The sequence below is a fragment of the Schistocerca cancellata genome, chromosome 3 (assembly GCF_023864275.1).
Source record: "Schistocerca cancellata isolate TAMUIC-IGC-003103 chromosome 3, iqSchCanc2.1, whole genome shotgun sequence".
Lineage (NCBI taxonomy): Eukaryota > Metazoa > Arthropoda > Insecta > Orthoptera > Acrididae > Schistocerca > Schistocerca cancellata.
Genome location: NC_064628.1, coordinates 843,524,999 through 843,548,309, shown reverse-complemented (window position 1 = coordinate 843,548,309; position 23,311 = coordinate 843,524,999). Strand labels below are relative to the sequence as shown.

The 23,311-nt window shown below is 44.4% G+C and overlaps 1 protein-coding gene across 6 annotated transcripts in view; it reads right to left on the bottom strand.

Moving 5' to 3' along the window:
• The window catches only part of LOC126175901 (actin-binding LIM protein 2), a 328,131-nt gene that overhangs the window by 93,921 nt on the left and 210,899 nt on the right, over nt 1-23,311 (bottom strand). For all 6 annotated transcript variants that reach the window (XM_049922962.1, XM_049922960.1, XM_049922964.1 and 3 more), the window contains 5 exons: nt 18,685-18,868; nt 18,223-18,350; nt 3,518-3,644; nt 1,631-1,724; nt 1,310-1,400 (listed from right to left, as the gene is read on the bottom strand). In XM_049922962.1, coding sequence (XP_049778919.1) covers nt 1,310-1,400; nt 1,631-1,724; nt 3,518-3,644; nt 18,223-18,350; nt 18,685-18,868 — 624 coding nt within the window. The remainder of the gene's footprint in view (nt 1-1,309; nt 1,401-1,630; nt 1,725-3,517; nt 3,645-18,222; nt 18,351-18,684; nt 18,869-23,311) is intronic.

The window sequence follows — 23,311 nt, the reverse complement described above, 5'->3', positions numbered from 1 at the left end:
CGGACCGAGACTCGAACTTGGGACCTTTGCCTTTCGTGGGCAAGTGCTCTACCATCTGAGCTACCCAAGCATGACACACAACCAGCCTTCACAGCTTCAATTCTGCCAGTACCTCGCCTGTCTTGAGTCATGCTTGGGTAGCTCAGATGGTAGACTTTCCCATGAAAGGTAAAGGTCCCGAGTTCGAGTCTCAGTCGGGCACACAGTTTTAATCTGCCAGGAAGTTTCATATCAGCGTACACTCTGCTGCAGAGTGAAAATCTCATTCTGATTATTCTGTATATTGCCAATGTCAGATCTATGTCTTCACGTACAGACAACTGCTTCAACTTTGGAAATGTTGACTGACAGTTTTACAATTAATAAGTGACAGTCACTTTCCCCACTACCATATTTCTTTTTCTTTTCATCTAACGAAGATTTACTGAAGTTTTTGCTTAAAGCACAGTGATCTCTTTAGATCTCTCTGCAGCTCTGTGGAGATAGTCAATATGTTATGGATGACTTCCTATGACAATGAAGAATATCCAATAATGAGCTCAAGTGGAAAACCTGAGCATAACAGTAAATTCTGATTTTAGTATAAGATTCCTAGATCTTCTCCTGAAGAAAAATTAGTACAAATTTCTCAACTTTTTTGTTTCCCAGTAAATCTCCAAGTAATGTTCAATTTGTTATTAAACCTAAATTATTTAACTGAATCATTAATCACATTTTCTTAGATAACTACTTCAAATTAGTAATTAATTTCAGGATCAGACAACTGAGTACGTTTATGACACTAATATGAAGAATTGAGGACCAGACTATTATTGGTTGGTCCTCTGGAGCCAAATGCTCTAGTTGATTATGTACGTATCTTCACAATAACTATACATACAGAAGAAAACACACATAGCAGAAATACTTAGAGGGAATGGTGACTGCACAAATTATTCAAATAAAAATGAACAGGATGTATTATCAGAGAGAATGGTGTACACTGCTTATTCAAGTGAGAGACCTTGTTACATTTCATTTTCACATTATCTCATAAGTTGAAAATCTTTTGTATTTCACACTTATTTCACCTTATTTGCTAAATGTGTAATGAATTACTACTACTTTCTAAATCACAAATTAATGAGAAAAGAAACATGATACACAGATTAGAACTGGGTTTTGTAACATGTTATTACTGTTTTAACAGTCATCCTGAAAGCATCCCCTATCAATCTATTCGAATTAGTTTTATACCATCACAATTTTTACTCTTCTTGCACTTCTTAAAAATGTTGAACAAAACAATTACAATGATCCAAAACAGTACCTTGCAAATACATTTCTTCTCCATCTCCAAATGGATCACCACATTTTGTGCAGCGAGCACATGTCGGATGGAAGTGATGGTTATCACCAGCCTAGAAAATGGAAGCAATTAACTCGTATAAATATCTGACACTCAGAGAGAAAAACTATTATGCTGTTTTGACACTGATTTAACATTATAAGAAATGTGTTCAATGTAATTATCCAAATACAAGCCCTCGTTCAAGGTTCATTCATGTTATTCCATTTCCCCAATTTTCCAACAGACTCCGGTAAGAAATAATACAAGTAGTATACTGTAAAAAAAAAAAATAATAATTACCTGCAGCACTTTCCCTGATATGTATCTGCTGCAGTACGCACATTTAACACCAAACTGCTTTTGATAATCTTTCTCACAGTACGGAACACCATCTCTGAGAACATAAAACAGTTAATGAAAGTAATGTAAACTAAATGAAGGTAACTGACAAACAACAGTTATCTGTGAAGACAGGGTGAAAAATTTTAATGATGAACTGACCTGACAGTAACATAAATCAAGTATCACAATTGCCATCATATCATAGCAACATTTCTTCCAGCATAGGCAATAAAATAAGTATCATTATTATTCCCATTTAGTTTTGTTTTAAATATTTCAGTTACTAACAAAATTTCAAATGGGAACCATAACTATTTCTGCAGCGAATTCAGTCCTCGTGGTCAGATTTGAAGAGGCTCCTCATGCCTGTATGCCACTGACAGCACCCTATTTACCAATACTTCCATGCGTAATACGAACCCTGGTGCAGCTTCACTTTTTCCCATATACACACAGTATTCCCATATGTGTATGGCAAATTAACTACCAGGAAAGACAAAATCTTTGGAAAAACTCTGTGCTAGCACACTTTTCCTTTTTGTAGATGATGCATGCAAAGACATTAAAAGTAGCACCAGTCTTCTAACTCAAAAGACAGCTGTTAAAATATTTGATAACATCAACATACAGTTCAAAGTTCATTACATTTTAAGAAGACTCAATACACACAATTCAGTACTTCACACAGAACTCCAGATGTTATCAAAATAGTCTAACAATCAAGTACAAGAAGCAGATAGTCTTAAGTTTTTGGGTTTACAGGTAGATAAAAAATACAGTCAAAGAACTCACAGCCTAGTATTAAAAAAATACATTAGTTCAATGTAGTGATGTAAAAAATGAAGACGCTATTTATTTTCATGTATTATGATGACAAATCCTATCATTGTGAGATGACTCATCGATGAACAAATAAATAAAAATCATAGTGAAGTGGCCACCATAAACCCCTTCCCCTATTAGTGCGCCTCTTCTAGAGAGGTTGAAATGCATGATTCCCACCTTGTTTCAGGGTTTAATTGTTACAGCTAAGTTACACCATCAATTCCAATATTACATGCTCTTCTTGATCACTGCAATCAAATGATGAAAAAATTTGATTCAAATATGTAGTGTTTTTTGCTCAGAGATTAGAAGACACAATATCCAACAATTACAGGTCTTTTTAATCCAGAGAGTCTCGTGGGGAATATTATAAATAGATACATAACTAATCCCAAGAGAACACTCAGTTTAACAGGTGCAGTGGTTATCCCCTTCAAATACTGTCAACACTAAAAGCTTGTTTTCTTCTTTAGCAGCCATTATCAGTCACCCCATTCGACTTTCATCTTCAAGGAAGTTTCTCTTATTACTCAACACATTAAAGTATTGAAAATCTGCTTCACCAAAGGTCAGCTAAGACTCTGATTTGCATCCAATCCAAAGTTAAAACATAAAAATATCATTATGTCAGAGTGCTCCCATTTCGACTCCAATCCTATCTCAGTATAATTTACACACATAGTAAAACAAATGAAGACTGGTGCCTCAAACAGTACACTGAGCAAGCTGAAACTTATTAGACTTACTGACAATAGGTAGAATTATCATCCACCTTTCTTGGAAACTAAATAATAAGATAGCAATCTAGGCAGTCTCAAAGTTTTTCAAAATGGTCCTCTCACTGCAGAACAAAATTCACAATGCAATCTGTTTAGACGAATGTCCCCTTCGATTTCTCCTATCATACAGATTTATTCAATTAATAAATAGAATTTGGATCACATCTACAAAACATGACTAAAAATCATACTGCTTTGAAGATGAATAAGTATATATTAAATGCGAGACAACAGTACTTACTTCCCCATGTATTCCCCATGAAGAACAGCATCACAAGTACGGCATTTGAAGCACCATATATGCCACTGACGTTCCAGAGCAATTAGCGCTTGACCTTCCTTCAGCTCCTCCTGACATCCAGCACATTCTGTTCAAGAAATTCAAACTGTGTAAACACACAACATGAAATGCTTTATTATTGTATAATGCCTACATAATCATAAAACTGTCACTATAACTGCTTTATAAGTTGCTTAAGATTGCAAAACAACAACTTTCCTTGAACCAACACGAGAAAAACCGAGGAGACTATAATGCAATTACATATTAAAAGAAGAATATAACACTATTATGAGCGGAGATGCTGAATCGCAGATAGGCACAACATAAAGATTTTCACACTTAACGCTTTCGGCCAATGGCCTTTGTCAACAATACACACACACACACACACACACACACACACACACACACACACACACACACACACCCCTCACGCAGGACTGCAGTCTCAGCCAACTGAAACCACACTGTGGGCAGCAGTGCCAGTGCATGATGAAAGTGGCAACTGGATGGGGGAAAGGAGGAGGCTGGGGCAGGAGGGGGAAGGATAGTATGGTGGGGATGGCGGACAGTGAAGTGCTGCCGAACCTGCAGCACTTCACTGTCCACCATCCCCATCCATTACCTCCAGCGGTCATTCAACTTTTGCAAAGCTGGATACCAGACCTCCTGCCCCCCCCCCCCCCCCCCAAAAAAAAAGGGGAGGGGGAGAGGCACTTACAGGCGGAAATGCCCCAGACCATTCCGTGTGTGTGGTGGAGGGGGTAGAGTGGATATTGCTGGCAATGGGCATGCCAGGGAGTTAACACTAATCCACATGGATGCTCAAGGTATCACCAGAGCAACAGTGTGGACTTACCGGTTTCCAGTTGTGGGGCCACACTGCTACCAGATGGTGGTAGAAGAGATGGTGGCAGATGCAATGCTTGTGCTCAAGGCTGAAGCTGTTGAGACAGCGGTGCCTGAGCACCTCCTGTGTTTGGATAGATGTAACCTGCCACCTATGAGTCTTCACCACCTTTACTGGCGTCCAAGCCTAAGTAGGATTGTGGGATTGAAGTGCCATGCCAAGCCTGGAACACTAGGAGGGGCAGAAGCAGATCACTGAAGGGGGGCAGTGTCAGAAGATGATGCAAGATCTGCTTTGCCATCAATGGAGGAGCTCAGTGGGGAAATGATTGTTAATCAGCGTGGTTTGGTAACTGCTCAAAAATAGGGACAGATGATTCACAGCTGTTTTCTTTTTCAGCTTAAAGGTCCAAATGAAACATTCCACTTCACCATTTAAGGAAGGATGGAAAAGAGGGGCGCAAATATGTTTTATGCCATTGGCCTCACTGAAAAATTTGAAGGCAGATGCTGTGAATTGCGGCCCCTTATCAGAGACCAATGTGCGAGATAGCCCTTAAATGGGCAAAATCTGATCCAAGGCAGTGAGAGTGGCATTGGTTGTGACAGATGGCATGTGTATACCATATGGGTACTTTGAATAAGCATCTGCAATGAGCAACCACAGTGATTCCAAGTGGGCCCACAAAATCGAGATGGATGCAGTCCCAGAGGAGGCAGGGGGTAGGCTAGAGGGTGAAAGATTGTGGGGGAACTGCTTGGTGTCATGCACAAGCTGTGCAGACACAGACCATTGCTTTGATGCCACCGTCGAGCACCAGCCAACACACGTCGGCGAGCTAGTGCTTTCAAGCAGGACGTACCCCAATGTCCTAGGTGCAGCAAGCTATACACCTGTTGGTGCACGTTTGCTGGGCTGCCCAACAGATGCACTTCAGTCTCAATGTCCAAAAGTGACATTATCAATAACAGAGAGCCTGTGAGAAATGTTAGTGCGGGAGCTGAACTCTTTCACCAATCAGCAGGTGAGGTAAGTTGGCCAGCCATGGATCACATAGTGGAGAAACTGTTACGCGATTGGGTCTTGGCACATGGTGGCAGTGGCCTCAGCAGCCATAACGGGAAATGTGTCCAACAGACATTGCTGCTCAATATTGATGTGGAAGCAGAGGATCTCCTGTTGGTCGAAATAGGGTTTGGGTGAATGGATAGATATAACAAGAAGTTGGAATACTGTGCCATGGGCTTGTACCAGATGATATGGCTTATGCAGTCAGGAACACAGCTCAGCACTGAAAGTATTGGACTGTTCGCTCTGGGAGGCTGGAGTGCAGCCTGAATAAAGTCACCAATGGTTTGTGCCCTGTGATTAGGGAGAAGTGTGTCCTAAAATGGTCAACGTGAAATTTTTTAATAGCAAACATTATTTCCAATGCCTCCTTGTTGATCTGGGAATGTTTCGCTGTGCAAGGGTCAATGTTCCTGAAGCGTATGCTATAGGCTGCCTGGAACCATCCCCATTCCTGTACAATAAGACCACATAAATGCCATTGGCAGATGTGTCGGCTTCCATAACCAATGGCCAACTGAGAGAGAATAGTGTGAGGCAAGAGGAAGATTTCAGCACGGTCTTCAATTGGGTAAATGCACAGTCACACGAAGGAGTCCAGTTGTAAAACACACCCTTTCTTATGCAACAGATTGAGGGGTTGCACAATGTGGGCTGCAGAGGGTAAGAAACTGGAACAATAATTGCTTTTGCCCAAAAACATCAGCAATTCGGTTAAGTTTCTTGGGCAGAATGAGGAGTCTATTGCGGCAATATTCCAATCAGTTGGCCTGATTCTGTCTTTGGTGAGCCAGTCCTACAAATACCCCACTTTTGGCTGAAAACATTCATATCTCTGAACAACAATGTGGGCCTGTATACTGCAGGGTTGTAAAAAGGATTCTGCAAATCCTCCTCGGGGTAGAGTCCCATAACAAAGATTATTCAAGTAATTTATGCAAGCCATAATATGCTGTGTCAGCTGTTGCAGAGACATTTGGAAAACTGTGGGGGCTGAGACAATGCCAAATGGGAGCCCCTTTTACAAACCAAAAGTTGTATTAATGACAATAATGTGTTGGGATTCCTCAGCTAATGGTCACAGGCATCGGTGAGGCCACGCTTGGTGCAATATGCCCCTCCAGCAAGTCTGGTGAGATTATCTTCCATGCAGGATACAGGATAAGTTTCTACCTGTGACTGAGCATTGATTGTAGTCTTGAAATCTCCACACAATCTGGGAGAACCACTGGGCTTTCTGATGATGACTAGGGGAGTGGCCTATGCACTAGATTTCATCTGATCAATAACCCCAGCAGACTGGAGATGACCTAGTTCGTGCTTCACATCATCACATAAGGTAACAAATTGGTCTGGTGAAGTAAAAATAAGGTGTGTCACCCGGCTGAAGGGTGATGTGCACCTGAAAGTCTGAAGCACATCACAAATCCAGCTGAAAGAGAGATGCAAACACAGTGTGGGGACCGTTCAGTTTTTGTATAGGAACTACGGTGGATATGACCTTGACTTCACCACAAATAGAAAATCCTAACAAGGTAAATGTATCAAGGCCAAAAATGTTGGTAGCAGATGGGTGGTTGACCACAGATAATGTAATGAGCTGTGAAACACTTTTGTACCCCACAATGAAGGAGAACTGCCCACAATAAGGAATACAACTGTTCCCACAGGCCCCAAATGCAGCGAGGGTGGGGACATCTCTGGTGAATCCAGTTGTGCATGTGTCACCCGATTTATCACATAAATGGTGACCCTGTCTCCACCTGGAGAAGGAAGTCCTGGTGAGAAATGCGAAGTATGAGAAACAATTTCTGCATGGGGGACCACCAACTGCTACCCATGTATGATGTCACGGTGCACTTATGGGGCAGGATGGGAACAGGTTGTGTGGCTTTGACACACTGAGTGGTGACGCCCACCTTTACCACACGGCTGCCCCCTGTGATCCAGAGGCTCAGACACCACAGGCATTGGACAACGATGAATCACAACACTGCTGCAACCAGGAGGTCGCCCTATGCCTGCGATGTGGGGGTTGCAAGTGTGGTGGCACGTCACCAACCAAATCTTGTGGCTTCACTACGAGTCTTTCGTTATTAGCCTATGCAATCTCAAACAAGTGTGTGGTGTGCAAGAAGTCCTCCAATAACAGGTTATCCAGTTTCAATGCTGCTATGCGGACCTCAGAATTGGCTGTCAGCTGAATCATGACATCACAAATCCAGGAGTCCACGCACAAAGCCTTGTAGCCTTGATTAGCGCAAGTGAAATCGCATTTGTGTCTGAGACATTATAAGTCTGTGACCTAGGAGTGGTGTGATTGTCCAGGTTGTTTATAGTACTGGTTAAACTCGAGCCTGGAGGCAACTACATGATCTCTCTGAATAATAGTTAGTCAACAGAGTGCGTATCCCCTGGAAGGAGTGTGCACGGGGTCAGACAGAGGCACCAATTTGCGGAGCAGAAGAAACATGTCTAGTGATGCCCAAGATGGAAATAATGATCGCTGGACTGAATCATCTGTGACTTGAAACACTGAGAAATGTAGCTTCAGATGATGCAAATGTGTGTCCAAGTCCTCCATAGCGTGACTGAAAGGCCGAAATCATGGATGACGAAAAAGGTCATCCACTGTTGGGGCCTCATGCACTCCTGTGTTTGTCCACCTGAAGCTGAAATTACTTTTATAACAAGTTTATCTGAAGCTGCTGATATTGCGTTACCTTATGCTGTTGCTCCAGTAGGCAAACCAATGTAGCGTCCAAGCCACTGACAATTTAATTTTTCCTTGGAACCAATGCTATATCTGTGAGTGGCCTGATATCAGCGCAAGTGTCAGAAGCCAAGAGAGAAACACCTAAAGCCACAAGGCAGAAGGGCCACCTATGTATGAGAACACGACAACAAGCGGTAGCTGACCTAAACACAGCTGACTGACAGCAGAGAGAGACAGACCAGGACAAGATCAACGCAAACTATGTAAACATAGGCCAATGCTGAAACCTTCAACACTATGATGTAAACAGGTCAAGAGCAACAACAGTCACAGGCCAAATCACGACCAAAGAGAAAGACCATGTGCCACCTAAGGCTGTTATTCAATAGTCCACATTACACAAATGATAGTAACCGACAATATCAGATGCGAGTACAAAACTGACTGATCATTCTCTGAGTGGCAGTATTTATATTGGCCACAATGACAATTATTGACTGGAAGATTCACATGGCGAGGCAAATGGAGAGACTGCATCCTCTAATGGCCATCTAGGTCTGATACCTCCTGGACATCTGGTAATTTTTAAGAAGACAAACATGATGTCCTCAGTTTCCATCTTCCAGGGATTGTGTGACAAAGTAGTCCACACGTATTTGCACACCGGATAACCTAATACGCAGGGAATCATGATTTCAATTATGTACAGCCTGGAACCTTCCACGTGCCACCACAACATATAGAGAATAATGACAATTTCCAACAACAGTTAAACTGTGAGGTAACGAAAGTTCCATCTAACTAATAATTTTGGTTTGGCTCCAACCCACAGTGACACTTGGCAGTGACACCGGCTATCTGGTGCCCAAATGTAAGGTCCTAGCTCTGCTCCCAGTAGGAGTTTCTGAATAAACTATGGTCATCATCTGCAAGCATATGTGTGACTCTCACATGAGGCCTGCATACATATAATCACTATGCGTACACTAGCAGTTGTTATTTGTCAGTAGCAACAAACAGCCGCCACCTGATGATAACAACCAGTTGCCTCGAGGAAATATTTTCATACACACAAAATGTGTGTCTGGTGGCAGACTTGACAGCCATATACTGAGCTTATCTTTGGAGGAAGCCATTGAGTCACATAGAAATTACTGTAAAATCAATTTTGGTGATGTATTGCAGCCTGCCACAGTGGCCGAGTGGTTCTAGGCACTTCAGTCCGGAACTGCGCGACTGCTATGGTCGCAGGTTCGAATCCTGCCTCAGGCATGGAAGTGTGTGATGTCCTTAGGTTAGTTAGGTTTAAGTATTTCTAAGTTCTAGGGGACTGATGACCTCAGATGTTAAGTCCCATAGTGCTCAGAGCCATTTGATGTACTGGAGTGTCATCCGCAAGGAGTACTTAACAGTACATTTTTCATAAAAATAAAGTTTCTTTGTTAATACTGCAATGTTATGACTTCCATATTCAGAAGTAAGTCTAGTGGACTAAGTATTAGTCACCCCATTAAAAGAAGACACTGGTCACATTGGAATGCTGCAGATGGTACAGAACTGGTAACAGGTGACCATATGACCACTGATATTTGTCACGACACGTAGAAGTATATATTTTCTAGTCGGTCTTGTGGAATCAACACAGCAAGCCAAGTTGATGTGGAGGATGGAATGGCAGAAAGGAGTTATTTTGTTTGGCTGTGCCCTTGATCACACCTCAAATGAAGTTGACCAATTTGTTTACGTATCAACGCAGAATTTTCAACATGTCTACAAGGAATGGTGTACCACTCGAGCTATGTGACACTGCTTAAAAACAGTGGTCATAAAAATATCCAAACACACAAGAACAGAAGACTCATGTCTTGCCTTGTCCTTGACAAGCAGTTTAAAACCCAACAGGTACTGCTGCAGTTGTGAATGCAGATCCATCTCCACCACTTTCTGAGAGAACATTGTAATTGGAGCTGCAGGCCATGGACATTTTGAGTCAGGTGTCGTGTGAAACGGCATAGCTCAGAATTGCACCTCTTCAGTATGCAAACAAAATACAAACTGGACAGCAGGTGACTAGAGACATCTAGTGTGATCTGGTGAGTTGTGATGATGCCTCTTTTTCAACGACGTGATGTGTCATCGTCAGCCCAATGGGGCGTTTAACTTGCAGGAGGGTGCAACTGCCACTAGAAGTAGTTCTGCAACGTTGTTTTGGTGGTGTTTTTTGTACCGTGATTTGGGCCCCACTCATTCATGTTACTGTGAACTTGAAACTGGGTTCTTTTGCAACATCCTCAGTAACCAAGTGTTGCCTCTTCTTTTACATCCCCATGATGAGTCTCCTGTGGACATTCCCATTTGCCAATATGACGAAAGTCATGCTGACAGGGTTGCACATATGTATTCCAGGTCTGCATGACACTGAGGCATCCTGTCACACCTTAACCAGTCCACTAAAGCATCTGACTGAAAGGTCACAGAAAATATCTGAGTCTATTTGGAACAATGGGTAAGGCTCAGCAACCGAAATAGGTGCACTCTGGTAGTTCTATGGGATATAATTATCAACGAGTGACTTCAGCTAGAGAGGGCATACTTGAATAACTTGAGGACTCTGTTCTTTACACCATTAAGGCTATTATCAAGGCTAGTTTATAACCCCAGCTACCAACACTAAGACATGCAACTGCAGGGTATGTTAGTTTAGAAGAATATGAAATGAATACAGGAACTGTAACTTGGTGCACACTCTCAGCTGATAAAGTAAACTCCAAAAATATCAGTTTGTGACAGTCGTGCAACTGACAGAGAGCTATCAGCTCTTCAAAATAAAATTATTAGCTTTTTATGAGGGGGCAATCAAAAGCTTCCGTTCATAGGTCGTATGGTCGAGAATCAGAATGCTAATAGGGCAAAATCACCATAAGCAGTGAGGCAATCATTTCACCTGTTGTGTACGATTTCATTCACAAAGGCAAGGCGAGATGGGCTACAGAGTGATGCGACAACTGTCATTGTAGAAAGCTGGACAGGAGCAGAAATGATTAGTGAACAAGTAACTCAGCAAACAGACAATTTATTTAATTTTTATCTCTCCAAATAAACAAAGACACATTGCAAATGATGCAGCAAGAAACAGAGTCCAGCTGTTTTGCAAAAGCAACGACAATGGAGCTGTGACTAGGCAGCTACTGCTTAGCTTCGTGTGGTGATGTGGCTCTGAGTGTGAATGGCGTGAGTGGCTGCCAACAGCTGTCCTATACTGTAGCAGCAGAGGGCACTCGTAGTACAGAGCTACTGCAGGTGTGGTCCAGTGGGTGCACTCAATTGGGACCACCAGATTTCGTGCATCAGCTATCAGTGTCAGAGGGATTTTTTTGTTTTGGTCTTAGGGCGCACAACTACAATGGTCATTAGCGCCCAGGCTAAGTTAGGAATGCACCTTGAGGCACAATGTTAAAACAGGAACTAAAAGGGACAACACTATAAAAGACATTAACAGGCAAAGGATTAAAAAAACAGCATAATCAAATGTCCTTAGACAGGTTTGTCAAGTGGATAAAACGAAGAATGCGAGCAGCTGCTCCTGGGTCACCCGCTAAAATGGCATCCAGAGTACATGGAAGGCCAAAATCAACGCGCAGTGTAATAAAATTTGGACAGGACGTTAAAATGTGGCGTACCAACAGAAATTGCCTACATGGGCAGAACGGCGCTGGCGCAGCCGTCAGCAGATGGCGATGGCTGAACTGGCAGTGTCCAAATCGTAACCGGGCCAAAACAACCTCCTCCCGCCAAGAAGGGCGTGAAGAGGTCGTCCAAGAAGTGGGAAGAGGTTTCAAGGCCCGAAGCTTGTTGTCCGTAAGTGTAGCCCAATCGGCATACCACAGTGATAAAATGCGCTGACAAATGACCCTGCTACAATCTGATAAAGGGACACAACAAGAAGCTGTCCGAGGCTGGAGGACGCAGCCTTGGCCGCGGCATCTGCAGCTTCGTTCCAAGGGATAGAGACATGGCCAGGAACCCACTTAAAGGTAACCGGAGAACCGCCGCCCGCCAGCTGCTGAAGAGAGCGTTGGATCCGGTGCACAATAGGGTGAACCGGATTCGGATCACTGAGGCTCTGGATGGCGCTCAGCTGTGAAGACCGAACAATGGCCATGGAGCCGGTATGTGAAACTGTGTGCCCCGACAATAAAAGAACACCCGACACCATCATTGGTCTTAGAGCCATTTGTATAAATGAAGATAATGAACTTCGAACGAAGTTCGACAAACCACGAGCGGTATACCGAAGCTGGGGTAACCTCCTTTGGGAGCGAGCTGAGGTCAAGGTGAACGCAAACCGGAGCCTGGAGCCAAGGTGGCGTTTGGCTCTCGCCCACTCGAAAGGAGCGAAAAATCAAGGTGTTGAAGGAGGCGATGAACGCGAACTCCAGGGGGTAGCAGGGCAGAGACATACAACCCGTATTGACGGTCGAGAGAGTCGTCAAAAAAGGAACGATAAGACGGGTGGTCGGGCATTGACAATAGCCGACAGGCATACCGACAAAGCAGTATATCGCGCCGGCAGGTTAGTTGCAATTCACCGGCTCTAGACGGGACTAGTATAGAATGCTCCGATCGCAAGACGTTGTATAGAGTTGAGGCGGCGTAAGAATGGATGGCCGTGCAGAGGAGTATACAAAGCTCCCATAATCCAGCTTTGAGCAGACGATCGACCAATATAGGCAAAGTAGGGCGGTTTGATCCGCTCCCCACGACATACCGCTGAGAACACTGAGGACATTTAGAGAACGGGTACAACGGGCAGCTAAATAAGACATGTGGAGACCAGCTAAGTTTCCTGTCAAATGTAAGACCTAAAAATTTTGTTGTCTCCACGAATGGGAGAGCAACGGGACCGAGTCGTAAGGACGGTAGGAGAAACTCTTTGTAGCGCCAGAAGTTAATACAGACCGTCTTCTCGGCAGAAAAACGGAAGCCATTGGCGACACTCCAGGAGTAAAGATGATCAAGACAACGCTGAAGACAGCGCTCCAGGAAACATGTACGCTGCTCCCTGCAACAGATGGTAAAATCGTCCACGAAAAGGGAGCCGGATACATCAGCTGGGAGGCAATCCATTATTGGATTGATCACTATGGCGAAGAGAGCGACGCTCAAAACTGAACTCTGTGGTACCCCATTTTCCTGGCAAAAGGCGTCGGACAGGACAGAACCCACATGTATCCTGAACTGTCGAACCATTAAAAAGGCACGAATAAAAAGAGGGAGGCAACTGCGAAGGCCCCATGTATGGATGGTGCGGAGAATGCCCGCCCTCCAACAGGTGTCTTAAGCCTTCTCCAAATCAAAGAACACAGCCGCGGTCGGTCGCTTCCGCAAGAAGTTATTCATAATGAAGGTCGACAAGGTAACCAGATGGTCAACAGCAGAGCGGCGCCTACGAAATCCACATTGTACATTGGTAAGTAGGCATCGAGATTCGAGCAGTCAAACCAAACGAGAGTTAACCATTCGCTCCATCACCTTACAGACACAGCCGGTAAGGGAGATGGGTCGATAACTGGAAGGCAAGTGCTTGTCCTTCCCTGGCTTAGGAATCGGGACAACAATATACTCGCGCCAGCATGTGAGAACATGACCCTCAATCCAGATGCGATTATAAGTATGAAGAAGAAAACCTTTACCTGCAGGAGAAAGGTTCTTCAGCATCTGAATATGAATAGAATCAGGCCCTGGAGTGGAGGACCGTGACAGGGCAAGTGCATTTTCGAGTTCCCACATGGTGAATGGGGCATTATAACTTTCACAATTTGAGGAGCAGAAGTTAGGTGGCCTTTCCTCCTCTGCCTGTTTTCGGGGGAGGAAGGCAGGGTGGTAATGAGTGGAGCTCGAAACCTCTGTGAAAAAGCAGCCAAAAGCATTGGAGACATCCTCAGGGGCCACAAGGACGCCATTCGTGACCGTCAAGCCAGAAACTGGTGAGTGGACCTTAGTGCCAGATAGCCAGCGCAGGCTACCCCAGACAACAGAAGAAGGAGTAAAACTGTTGAAGGGGTGTATGAAAGCAGCACAGCTGGCTTTCTTGCTTTCTTTAATTACACGACGACCCTGCGCACGTAATCATTTATAATTGATACAATTCGCCATCGTAGGGTGGCGTTTAAAGGTGCGTGAAGCATGTCGACGAGCACGTAAAGCGTCTCTACATGCTGCGGTCCACCAGGGGACCAGTACACGATATGGAGAAGAAGTAGTGTGAGGGATGGAATATTCAGCAGCAGTGAGAATGACTTCTGTGAGGTGTGCGACCTGACTATTGCAGCTTGCGAAGGTGCGATCCTGAAAGGTCGCCCTGGAAGAGAAGAGCCCCCTGTCTGCTTTGGAGATGTTCCAACTAGTTGAGCACGGAGAGGGGGTATGATGCAGGAGATGGATAACACAAGGGAAGTGGTCGCTCGAATACGTATCAGAAAGTGCATACCACTCAAACCGGTGTGCAAGTTGGGTAGTACATATAGAGAGGTCTAAATGGGAATAGGTGTGAGTTGTGTCTGAAAGAAAAGCAGGGGCGCCAGTATTGAGGCAGACAAGATTGAGGTGGTTGAAAAGGTCTGCTAACAGGGAGCCTCTTGGGCAGGATGCTGGAGAGCCCCAAAGGGGATGGTGGGCATTGAAGTCTCCAGTCAACAAAAATGGTGCAGGTAGCTGAGCAATAATTTGCATTATGTCTGCCTTGGTAACGGCAGATGACGATGGAGTGTAAACGGTACAAATGGAAAATGTAAAAGTGGGGAGAGTAATTCGGACTGCAACTGCCTGCAGGCCGATGTGCAATGTGATGGGATCACAGTAAATATCATCCCGGACCAGCAACATAACCCCTCCATGAGCCGGAATACCTGCCACAGGGGGGTAGGTCAAAATGCACTGAGGCATAGTATGCCAAGTCAATTTGATCGCATGGGCGTAGCTTCAATTCCTGGAGAGCTACGACAAGCAGACAGTGCAAGCGTAGCAGCAACTTTAAGTCCTTTCGCTTGGAGCGAATGCCGCGAATATTCCAATGAAGAAGTGCCATCGTGAGAAGAAAAAGAAAAAGGAGAAGCAAGAAGGGGTCACCTCGAAGGCTGCTGAGGGCCTGGCTTCGAGCGAGCACTGCCGCCGCTATCAATAGGCAGAGAGTCATCGTCCATTGGTTCAATAGGTTCGTCGGCCATCTTGTTAATATGGCCAGGAGAGGGAACTTCCTCCGCCGGTGAACGGCCAGATGTTCGGCTACCAGCGGATGACGGCCTGGGGCAGCAACCGCTGGGTGGTGCAGGAGAAGAAACGCGCCGTGGTGAAGAAGGAGAACTTTGCTTCCTATGAGCCTTCTTGGAAGGTCGTTTAGTGGACATACTGGTTGATGGCTGGGAGTTCGAGGTACGTAGGAAGTCTGCACGGGACGGTTCCTTCTTGAAGGCCTGTGCATCTGACTTCTGGGTCTTAGTCTTGGCAGAAGCTGATGAAGGTGCTTGTGTCTTAGGGGTGATGGGAGGAAGAGGAGACATTGAGCGGGCGATCTTAGCACTGGCCGAACGGACGACCGTAGTGCTGAAGGTCAGATCGCATGTCTGCGTCGCCACCTTTCTGGTAGTCCGAGGAGAGGCGAGGACAGTACTGTATTTCCCCGCTGGGAGCAGCGTGGGCTTCCTACCAGCAAATAGCTTGCGAGCAGCCGAGGTGGACAGTTTCTCTTTGACCCGAATTTCCTGCATACAGCGTTCATCCTTGTAGATGGGACAGTCGCGGGAGGACGCTGCATGGTCACCCTGACAGTTCACGCAACGAGGAGACGGAGGTGGACAGTCACCCTCATGGGCGTCCCTGCCACAACTGACGAGTGTGATTAAAACGCTGACACTGGTAGCAGCACGTAGGTGTCGGGACATAGGGGCGAACAGAAATAACATCGTAGCCCGCTTTGATGCGCGACGGCAGCTGAACACTATCAAAGGTCAAGAAAAGTGTCCGGGTCGGTACAAGGTCATTGTTGACCTTTTTCATGACCCTATGGACAGCCGTCACGCCCTGCTCGGCGAGGAAAGACTGAATCTGCTTGTCAGTCAATCCGTCGAGTGATCTAGTATATACCACACCATGTGACGAATTCAAAGTGTGGTGACCCTCCACCCGGACAGGGATCGTGTACAGGAGTGTGGCCCGAAGCAGTTTTTGTGCCTGAAAGGCGCTCTCAGTTTCTAGTAACAAGGTACCGTTACGCATCCTGGTACAAGACTTGACAGATCCGGCTATGGCATCTACGCCCTTCTAGATAACGAAAGGGTTGACAGATGAAAAATCCTTTCCATCCTCAGATCGAGAAACTACGAGGAACTTTGGGGCAGGCGGTAGTACTTTTGTCACTGGTGGCTGGTCAAGTTTCCGTTTTTGGGCAGAAGTCGAGAGAGAAGAAGAAGAGAAATCCATTGCGGAGGAATCCCCCATGATTGCCAGTGTCTTCGATAGCGTGCTCCCTCCTTGTGGAGACCCTCTCAGAGGGCACTCCCGCCTTAGGTGAATGTTTACACCTCAGGTCACACCTCAGAAACAGACGGAGGGACCAATCGGTATGGTCAGAAGGTATCTGCTCAGGCCATCACCCCTCCCTGGGCCTGGCCTTTACTAGGGGGTAAAGTGTGTGCCTTACTTGTCTACCCAGGGTGGGGAATTGCGTGTTACCCCTTCACCGGCTACGCGTGCGAACGCGTGGGTCGGCGTTCAGGAAAGAAGAAGGGGAAAAAAAAGGGAGAGAGGGAGAGAAGGGCCAGACTGTCTAAAACGCCAAGGCGGAGACCAGAGGGTGGACAAGAAGGCAAGGAGAAGGAGGCAAGGAAAAGAAGGCAAGGTAAAAGGTAAGGAAGACAGTGAGAGGGAGAAGGACAAAGAAAGGAACCAAACAAAGGAAGGAAGAAACCAGAATAAGTGAAAAACCAAAATGACCTCAAATATAAGTTGTGGAACCGTCCGTCTCCGCACGCAGGCGCAAACTACCACCTTGTGGGGGAGGGACTCCTTTTAGTCACCTCGAACGACAAGCAGGAATACCTCGGGCCTACCCCCAGACCCACAGGGGAGGGGGGGGGGGGGGGGGGGTCCAGAGGGAAACTTGCAATTTCATTGCTATGACATGACGCCCATGGGGCGTTATCGACACATGATAACACATCACATCACCGATGCACCTGATTGGAGATACCTGTTTGGTAAATCACTCTGTCATTCTGTGTTAAGAAGTCCGTAACTGCTTGCTGCACATCCTTGTTTGAAATGAATGATCAGCCCTTCAAAGAATTTAAGGGAATGAAGGCATGACAATCGCATGGGGAGATATCATGTTTATAGAGTGTGTGCTCAAATGTCTCCCACTTGAGTTGGTGCTAACTTCTGCATTATGACATTTGCAACACATAAACATGTGTTATTATGAAGCGGCAGCACGCCTTGTCGCACCATTCCCCAACAGTCATTTCTGACAGAAATACTGCCCCATATACTTTCTCCATTCTCTGATGGATATCTATTTGTGTCTGCCCTTCAGCAGCTAAGAACAGATTGGTCCTGTTTGGATGCATTTGTTAATAACATCGTAATAGTTCACATTTCTACGTGTACACACACACACACACACACACACACACACACACACACACACACACACACACACACACACACACACACACACACACGTCAGGAAGATATGATGGCCACACTAACACCTCGCCTACAAGGCAGTTCTTGCATAATCACAATGGAGTCACATTATGTTGCAAATATGCTGCAGCAATGTCCTCAAATGGAAACTTTTTGATTGCCCCCTTACATCTACTTTGAAGGACACAAATAAGTCGGAAGATATCCATTATCAGAGAATGGAACCAGCTTAGAGAAAATAAAGCAATGCAAATACAAAATAATTAGTAGTGAGTGCACACACCATTTATCGCACACATACAGAAATGCAAATGGAGAGAAGTTTACCTGGTCCTGTGCCACTAGAAGGACTGGCCTGAGGAGACTGTGTCTCTCTGACAGGAATTTGCACGCACTTCTGACAAAGAACTTCTTTCCCTGTGTATGTTACTCGTTCTCCAGAAGGGAATGGTTGCCTGTTTAACAAAAGTGATACATCATCATGGAATACATATTAGTTACTGTAATCACAAAAAGTAACATACTGCTTTGAAAACTCTTGTTCTTCAATGACTGCACCAGTAATGGCCAATAAGAATTACTCTCAAAAATGAATAACTTGAGTATTTTAGTCAACACGATAACCACTAATTCATGCAAAAGTAAATCGGCTGCCACATGGATAGAGCACATATATTTTTGGTGTTTGTTGATTACATAAGTTGATGATGATAAAAACAACTTCGGTAAAAACTGATATATTCCCTTATGTACAAATGTGGAATATCAGTAGTTAAAGCCAAGACTCACCTGCAACGAGCACATGTGAAACATTTTTGATGATAGGTATTTCCAAGGGCAGATACCACTTCACCCTCAACGTATTTGCCACAGGTTGCACATTTAGTACCAAACTGACGCTGGTAATCATTTGTGCAGTAGTAACCTCCATCTTTGCAGAAAAAACCACCTTGGGCCAGTGAGTTCTCACAAACTGAAAGAAAATTAATCCATTTGAAATAGTCACTAGCGATTACAACCATTAAAATAATTGCTGTTGCTTCCATGAACAACAAACACCATCATCACCAGTAAACTATAAATTTTTCAAACAAACTTTTAATAAGATGTGATTTGTTTTGAATCACAAAACCTAAGTCCCAAAACAGCTAATAGTAAAGATCAGAAAAACTTTCCCCACATTAAACTTTTTTCTATTTTAAATTAATTAAATATCTGCAATCTGTATTTTCTTGCACTCATTTGCACCATGTCTTATATTTTTGTTTGTTGGTTGACCACAGTGTCGTGTATCACTTCAGTACCCACAAACATTCAGACTGTTGCTTCAGTCTGAATTTCTCACATTTCTTCATTGCATGTATGTAACCACAGAACAGTGTACTATTGCATTGCATGTGCTAATAGTGAAAACATTGTATTGTAATGGAGAATGTTATGCAGCAACTGTGAGATATCTTTGCGAGCTTCTTGGCAATGAATCAACTATTTGCAGACTTATAGCAAAGTTCAGTGAAATGGATGAAATTCCAAAGAGCATCAAGAGCTCAAGGCGCCCTCATTCTGAGTGACCTGTGCTAACATAGCGGTGGTTTCTGACAGTGTGGCTTTTAGTCCAGTGAAGTCAGTTCCTATCTTTTGCTAAGAATAAGGCACAAGATATTCTTCAGCATGGTGAATTCTATGGTATGATCTCCATTTACCAACCTTAACGTATTCAATTAATGCAGGAGCTGAAAGAAGTGGAAGACTCTGCAGGAGAGACGCTCAGTACCTCGGTACGGGCTTTTGTTGAAGTTTCGAGAACATACCTTCACCGAAGAGTCAAGCAGTATATTGCTCCCTCCTACGTATATCTCGCGAAGAGACCATGAGGATAAAATCAGAGAGATTAGAGCCCACACAGAATCATACCGACAATCCTCCTTTCCACAAACAATATGAGACTGGAATAGAAGGGAGAACCGATAGAGGTACTCAAGGTACCCTCCGCCACACACCGTCAGGTGGCTCGCGGAGTATGGATGTAGATGAAGATGTAGAAGTCTATCATCAGAAAAGGTGATTTTTGCTGACTGGTTTCTGAGAAGATGGTGGTTTTGTGAGGCACATCATCTTAAGTGACAAGGTGATCTTCCACTTAGATTTGTAAATAAAAGGAACTGCCCTATCTGGCAATCAGAAAATCCTTGAATGGTTCAAGAGAGGGAAATGCATCCACAGTGAGTGATAGTTTGGTGTGATTTCTGTGTGAGAAGTATCATCAGGCTTTATTTTTTTCAGAGACGGGAGGACAAGCTGTAATAGTTAACAGAAACTCAGAGCGTGCTATGATAGGAGATGTTTCATGGTATAATTTTGGTGGACTGGACGTTCAAAAGTTGTGATTGTAGCAGTATGGTTGCCACCTGTCACACTTCCTGCAAAACTATTGAGTTCTCCACTAGCAGTTTTTGGATTGCGTCATTTGAAACAATGGTGACCAACAATGGTCACTAAGCTCATGTGATTTTTTTTCCTTTATGATTATCTTAAAACCTTGGTGTATGTCTATAAACCTCTTAACGTTTATGAGTTAAAAGAGGGAATTCAATGTGTTATTCACAAAGTGTGAGGGGAGTCTTGTCAGGCAGTAACATACACTTCATAATTTGATTAAAAAAGTTGAAACTAACTTAAGATAAATGTAAAAGAATCATGTACATAGTCAGCAATTTGTTGAAAATGTATTGTAATTGTAAACTAACTGACTCATTCTACTTCACAGTGAGACATCACTATCATCTATATGACATGCAATTAACTAAACTAGTCAGTGGAACCAGGCCACAAAAGTGCTCAATGAACTCTACAAGAACATCTAGTAATGTTGTGAAAAGGCTTACACCTAAAATTATGAGAATATTTGCTTCAAGCAGAAAAGGAAGTTTATTTCACACAATATACACTACTGGCCATTAAAATTGCTACACCATGAAGATGACGTGATACAGACGCGAAATTTAACCAACAGGAAGAAGATGCTGTGATATGCAAATGATTAGCTTTTCAGAGCATTCACACAAGGTTGGCACCGATAGCGACGCCTACAACGTGCTGACATGAGGAAAGTTTCCAACCAATTTCTCATACACAAACAGCAGTTGACCGACATCGCCTGGTGAAATGTCGTTGTGATGCCTCGTGTAAGGAGGAGAAATGCATACCATAACGTTTCAGACTTAGATAAAGGTCAGATTGTAGTCTATCGCGATTGCGGTTTTTTGTATCGTGACATTGCTGCTCACGTTGGTCGAGATCCAATGACTGTTAGCAGAATATGGAATTGGTGGGTTCAGGAGGGTAATATGGAACGCCGTGCTGGATCCCAATGGCCTCGTATCACTAGCAGTCAAGATGACAGGCATCTTATCCGCATGGCTGTAACAGATTGTGCAGCCACGTCTCGATCCCTGAGTCAACAGATGGGGACGTTTGCAAGACAACAACCAACTACACGAACAGTTTGACGACTCTTGCAGCAACATGGACTATCAGCTCAGAGACCATGGCTGCGGTTACCCTTGACGCTGCATCACAGACAGGAGCGCCTGCGATGGTGTACTCAACGATGAAACTGGGTGCACGAATAGCAAAACGTCATTTTTTCGGATGAATCCAAGTTCTGTTTACAGCATCATGATGGTCGCATACATGTTTGCCAACATCACGGTGAACCCACATTGGAAGCGTGTATTCGTCATCGCTAGGATGACCAGACGTCCAGCTTAATCCGGACACGTGCTGCTTTTTAGCTCTTTGTCCGGGGTCCGGGCGGATTTTTACAGTGTCCGGCTTTTTCGCAAAGTTGAGTGTAATACAGTTAAATTTACAATTTGTCCTGTTCTATTGCTCTTTTCTTAAATACTTTAACTATTGGCACAGCCTTCGCGATAAACACACACGAATCCAGTGTTAGTAGGTGGCATCAGGAGCGAGAATATTTTTTCTAATTATCACACAGTGGACTGATGAGAGGAATAGATTAAACCTTGAATCAGTGAAAGGTCTGTTGATGATCCAATATAATTTAAAAGAATTTTCACGTGTGTCATTTTACAATTATCTGTTAAGTAAGCCTACACCTCTGCAAAAAATTGTTTCCTCCGAGAAGTATCAATAATTGTTAAGGAATGTATGTAATGTCTGTAAATAATAAACTCATTTATTTTTTTTTTGTATTTTTTTTGTTTTGGTTTTAGGGCGCAAAACTGCTATGGTCATTAGCGCCCAGCCCGTGACTTAGGAAACAGTAAAAAAACTGAAATTGAAAACCTGCAGCAATGGGAACAAAGTCATAAAATTGGAGAAACTAAAGGCAGAGGAAAGACTTAAAAATCCACTATAGAAAGGGGTCGGTTGTCCCCAAAAATAGCTTCAAATGACTGACGTCATTTCACTGGCACTAATAAACTGGAGAACGCGGTCGGCTGAGCACGTGTCATCTGCTAAAATCGACGATAGATCAGGCGATAGCTGTAGACGGGAGCGTAACGGATTAAAATAGGGGCACTCAATTAAAAGGTGTCTTACCGTCCACAGCTGAGAGCAGTGGGGACAGAGTGGGGGAGGATCGCCGCTTAAAAGATGTAGATGGCTAAAAAGACAGTGCCCTATACGGAGTCTAGTTAAAATTACCTCCTCCCGACGATGAGTTCGGGAGGAAGAGGTCCAAGCACAATAAAGAGCTTTCACTTCCTGCAATTTATTATGGGGAATTGTCGACCAATGCGCGTGCCATAAATGAACAACACGACGACATAAAACGCTCCGTAGATTGGCGAAAGGAATCGATGGAATAGCTGGCCGAGGTTGAGAGACTGCAGCCTTGGCTGCAATATCGGCCGCCTCATTTCCACAGATACCAACATGTCCCGGGAGCCAGAGGAACGCCACCGAGACGCCCCCCAGGTGGAGCAAGTGCAGACAGTCCTGCATCCGGTGGACCAGAGGGTGCACAGGGTAAAGAGCTTGGAGACTGAGGAGAGAGCTGAGAGAATCGGAGCAGATTACGTACTGTATCTTCTGATGGCGGCGGATGTAGTGGACAGCCTGGAGAACAGCGTAAAGCTCTGCAGTATAAACCGAACACTGGTCGGGAAGCCGAAAGTGATTTGGGGTGTCGCCAACAATTTAGGCACTCCCTACACCTAATGATGTTTTCGAGCCGTCGGTGTAAATAAATGTGGCATCCGTCATTTGTGCACATAGAGCAGCAAATGCCCGACGGTAAACAAGTGTAGGGGTACCATCCTTGGGAAATCGACAAAGGTCACTGAGCAGGCAGATCCGGGGACGGAGCCAAGGCGGTGCTGTACCCCAAGTTGTCAAGAAGGTTTTAGGAAAGCGGAAGGAAAGAGAATGGAGCAGTTGACGG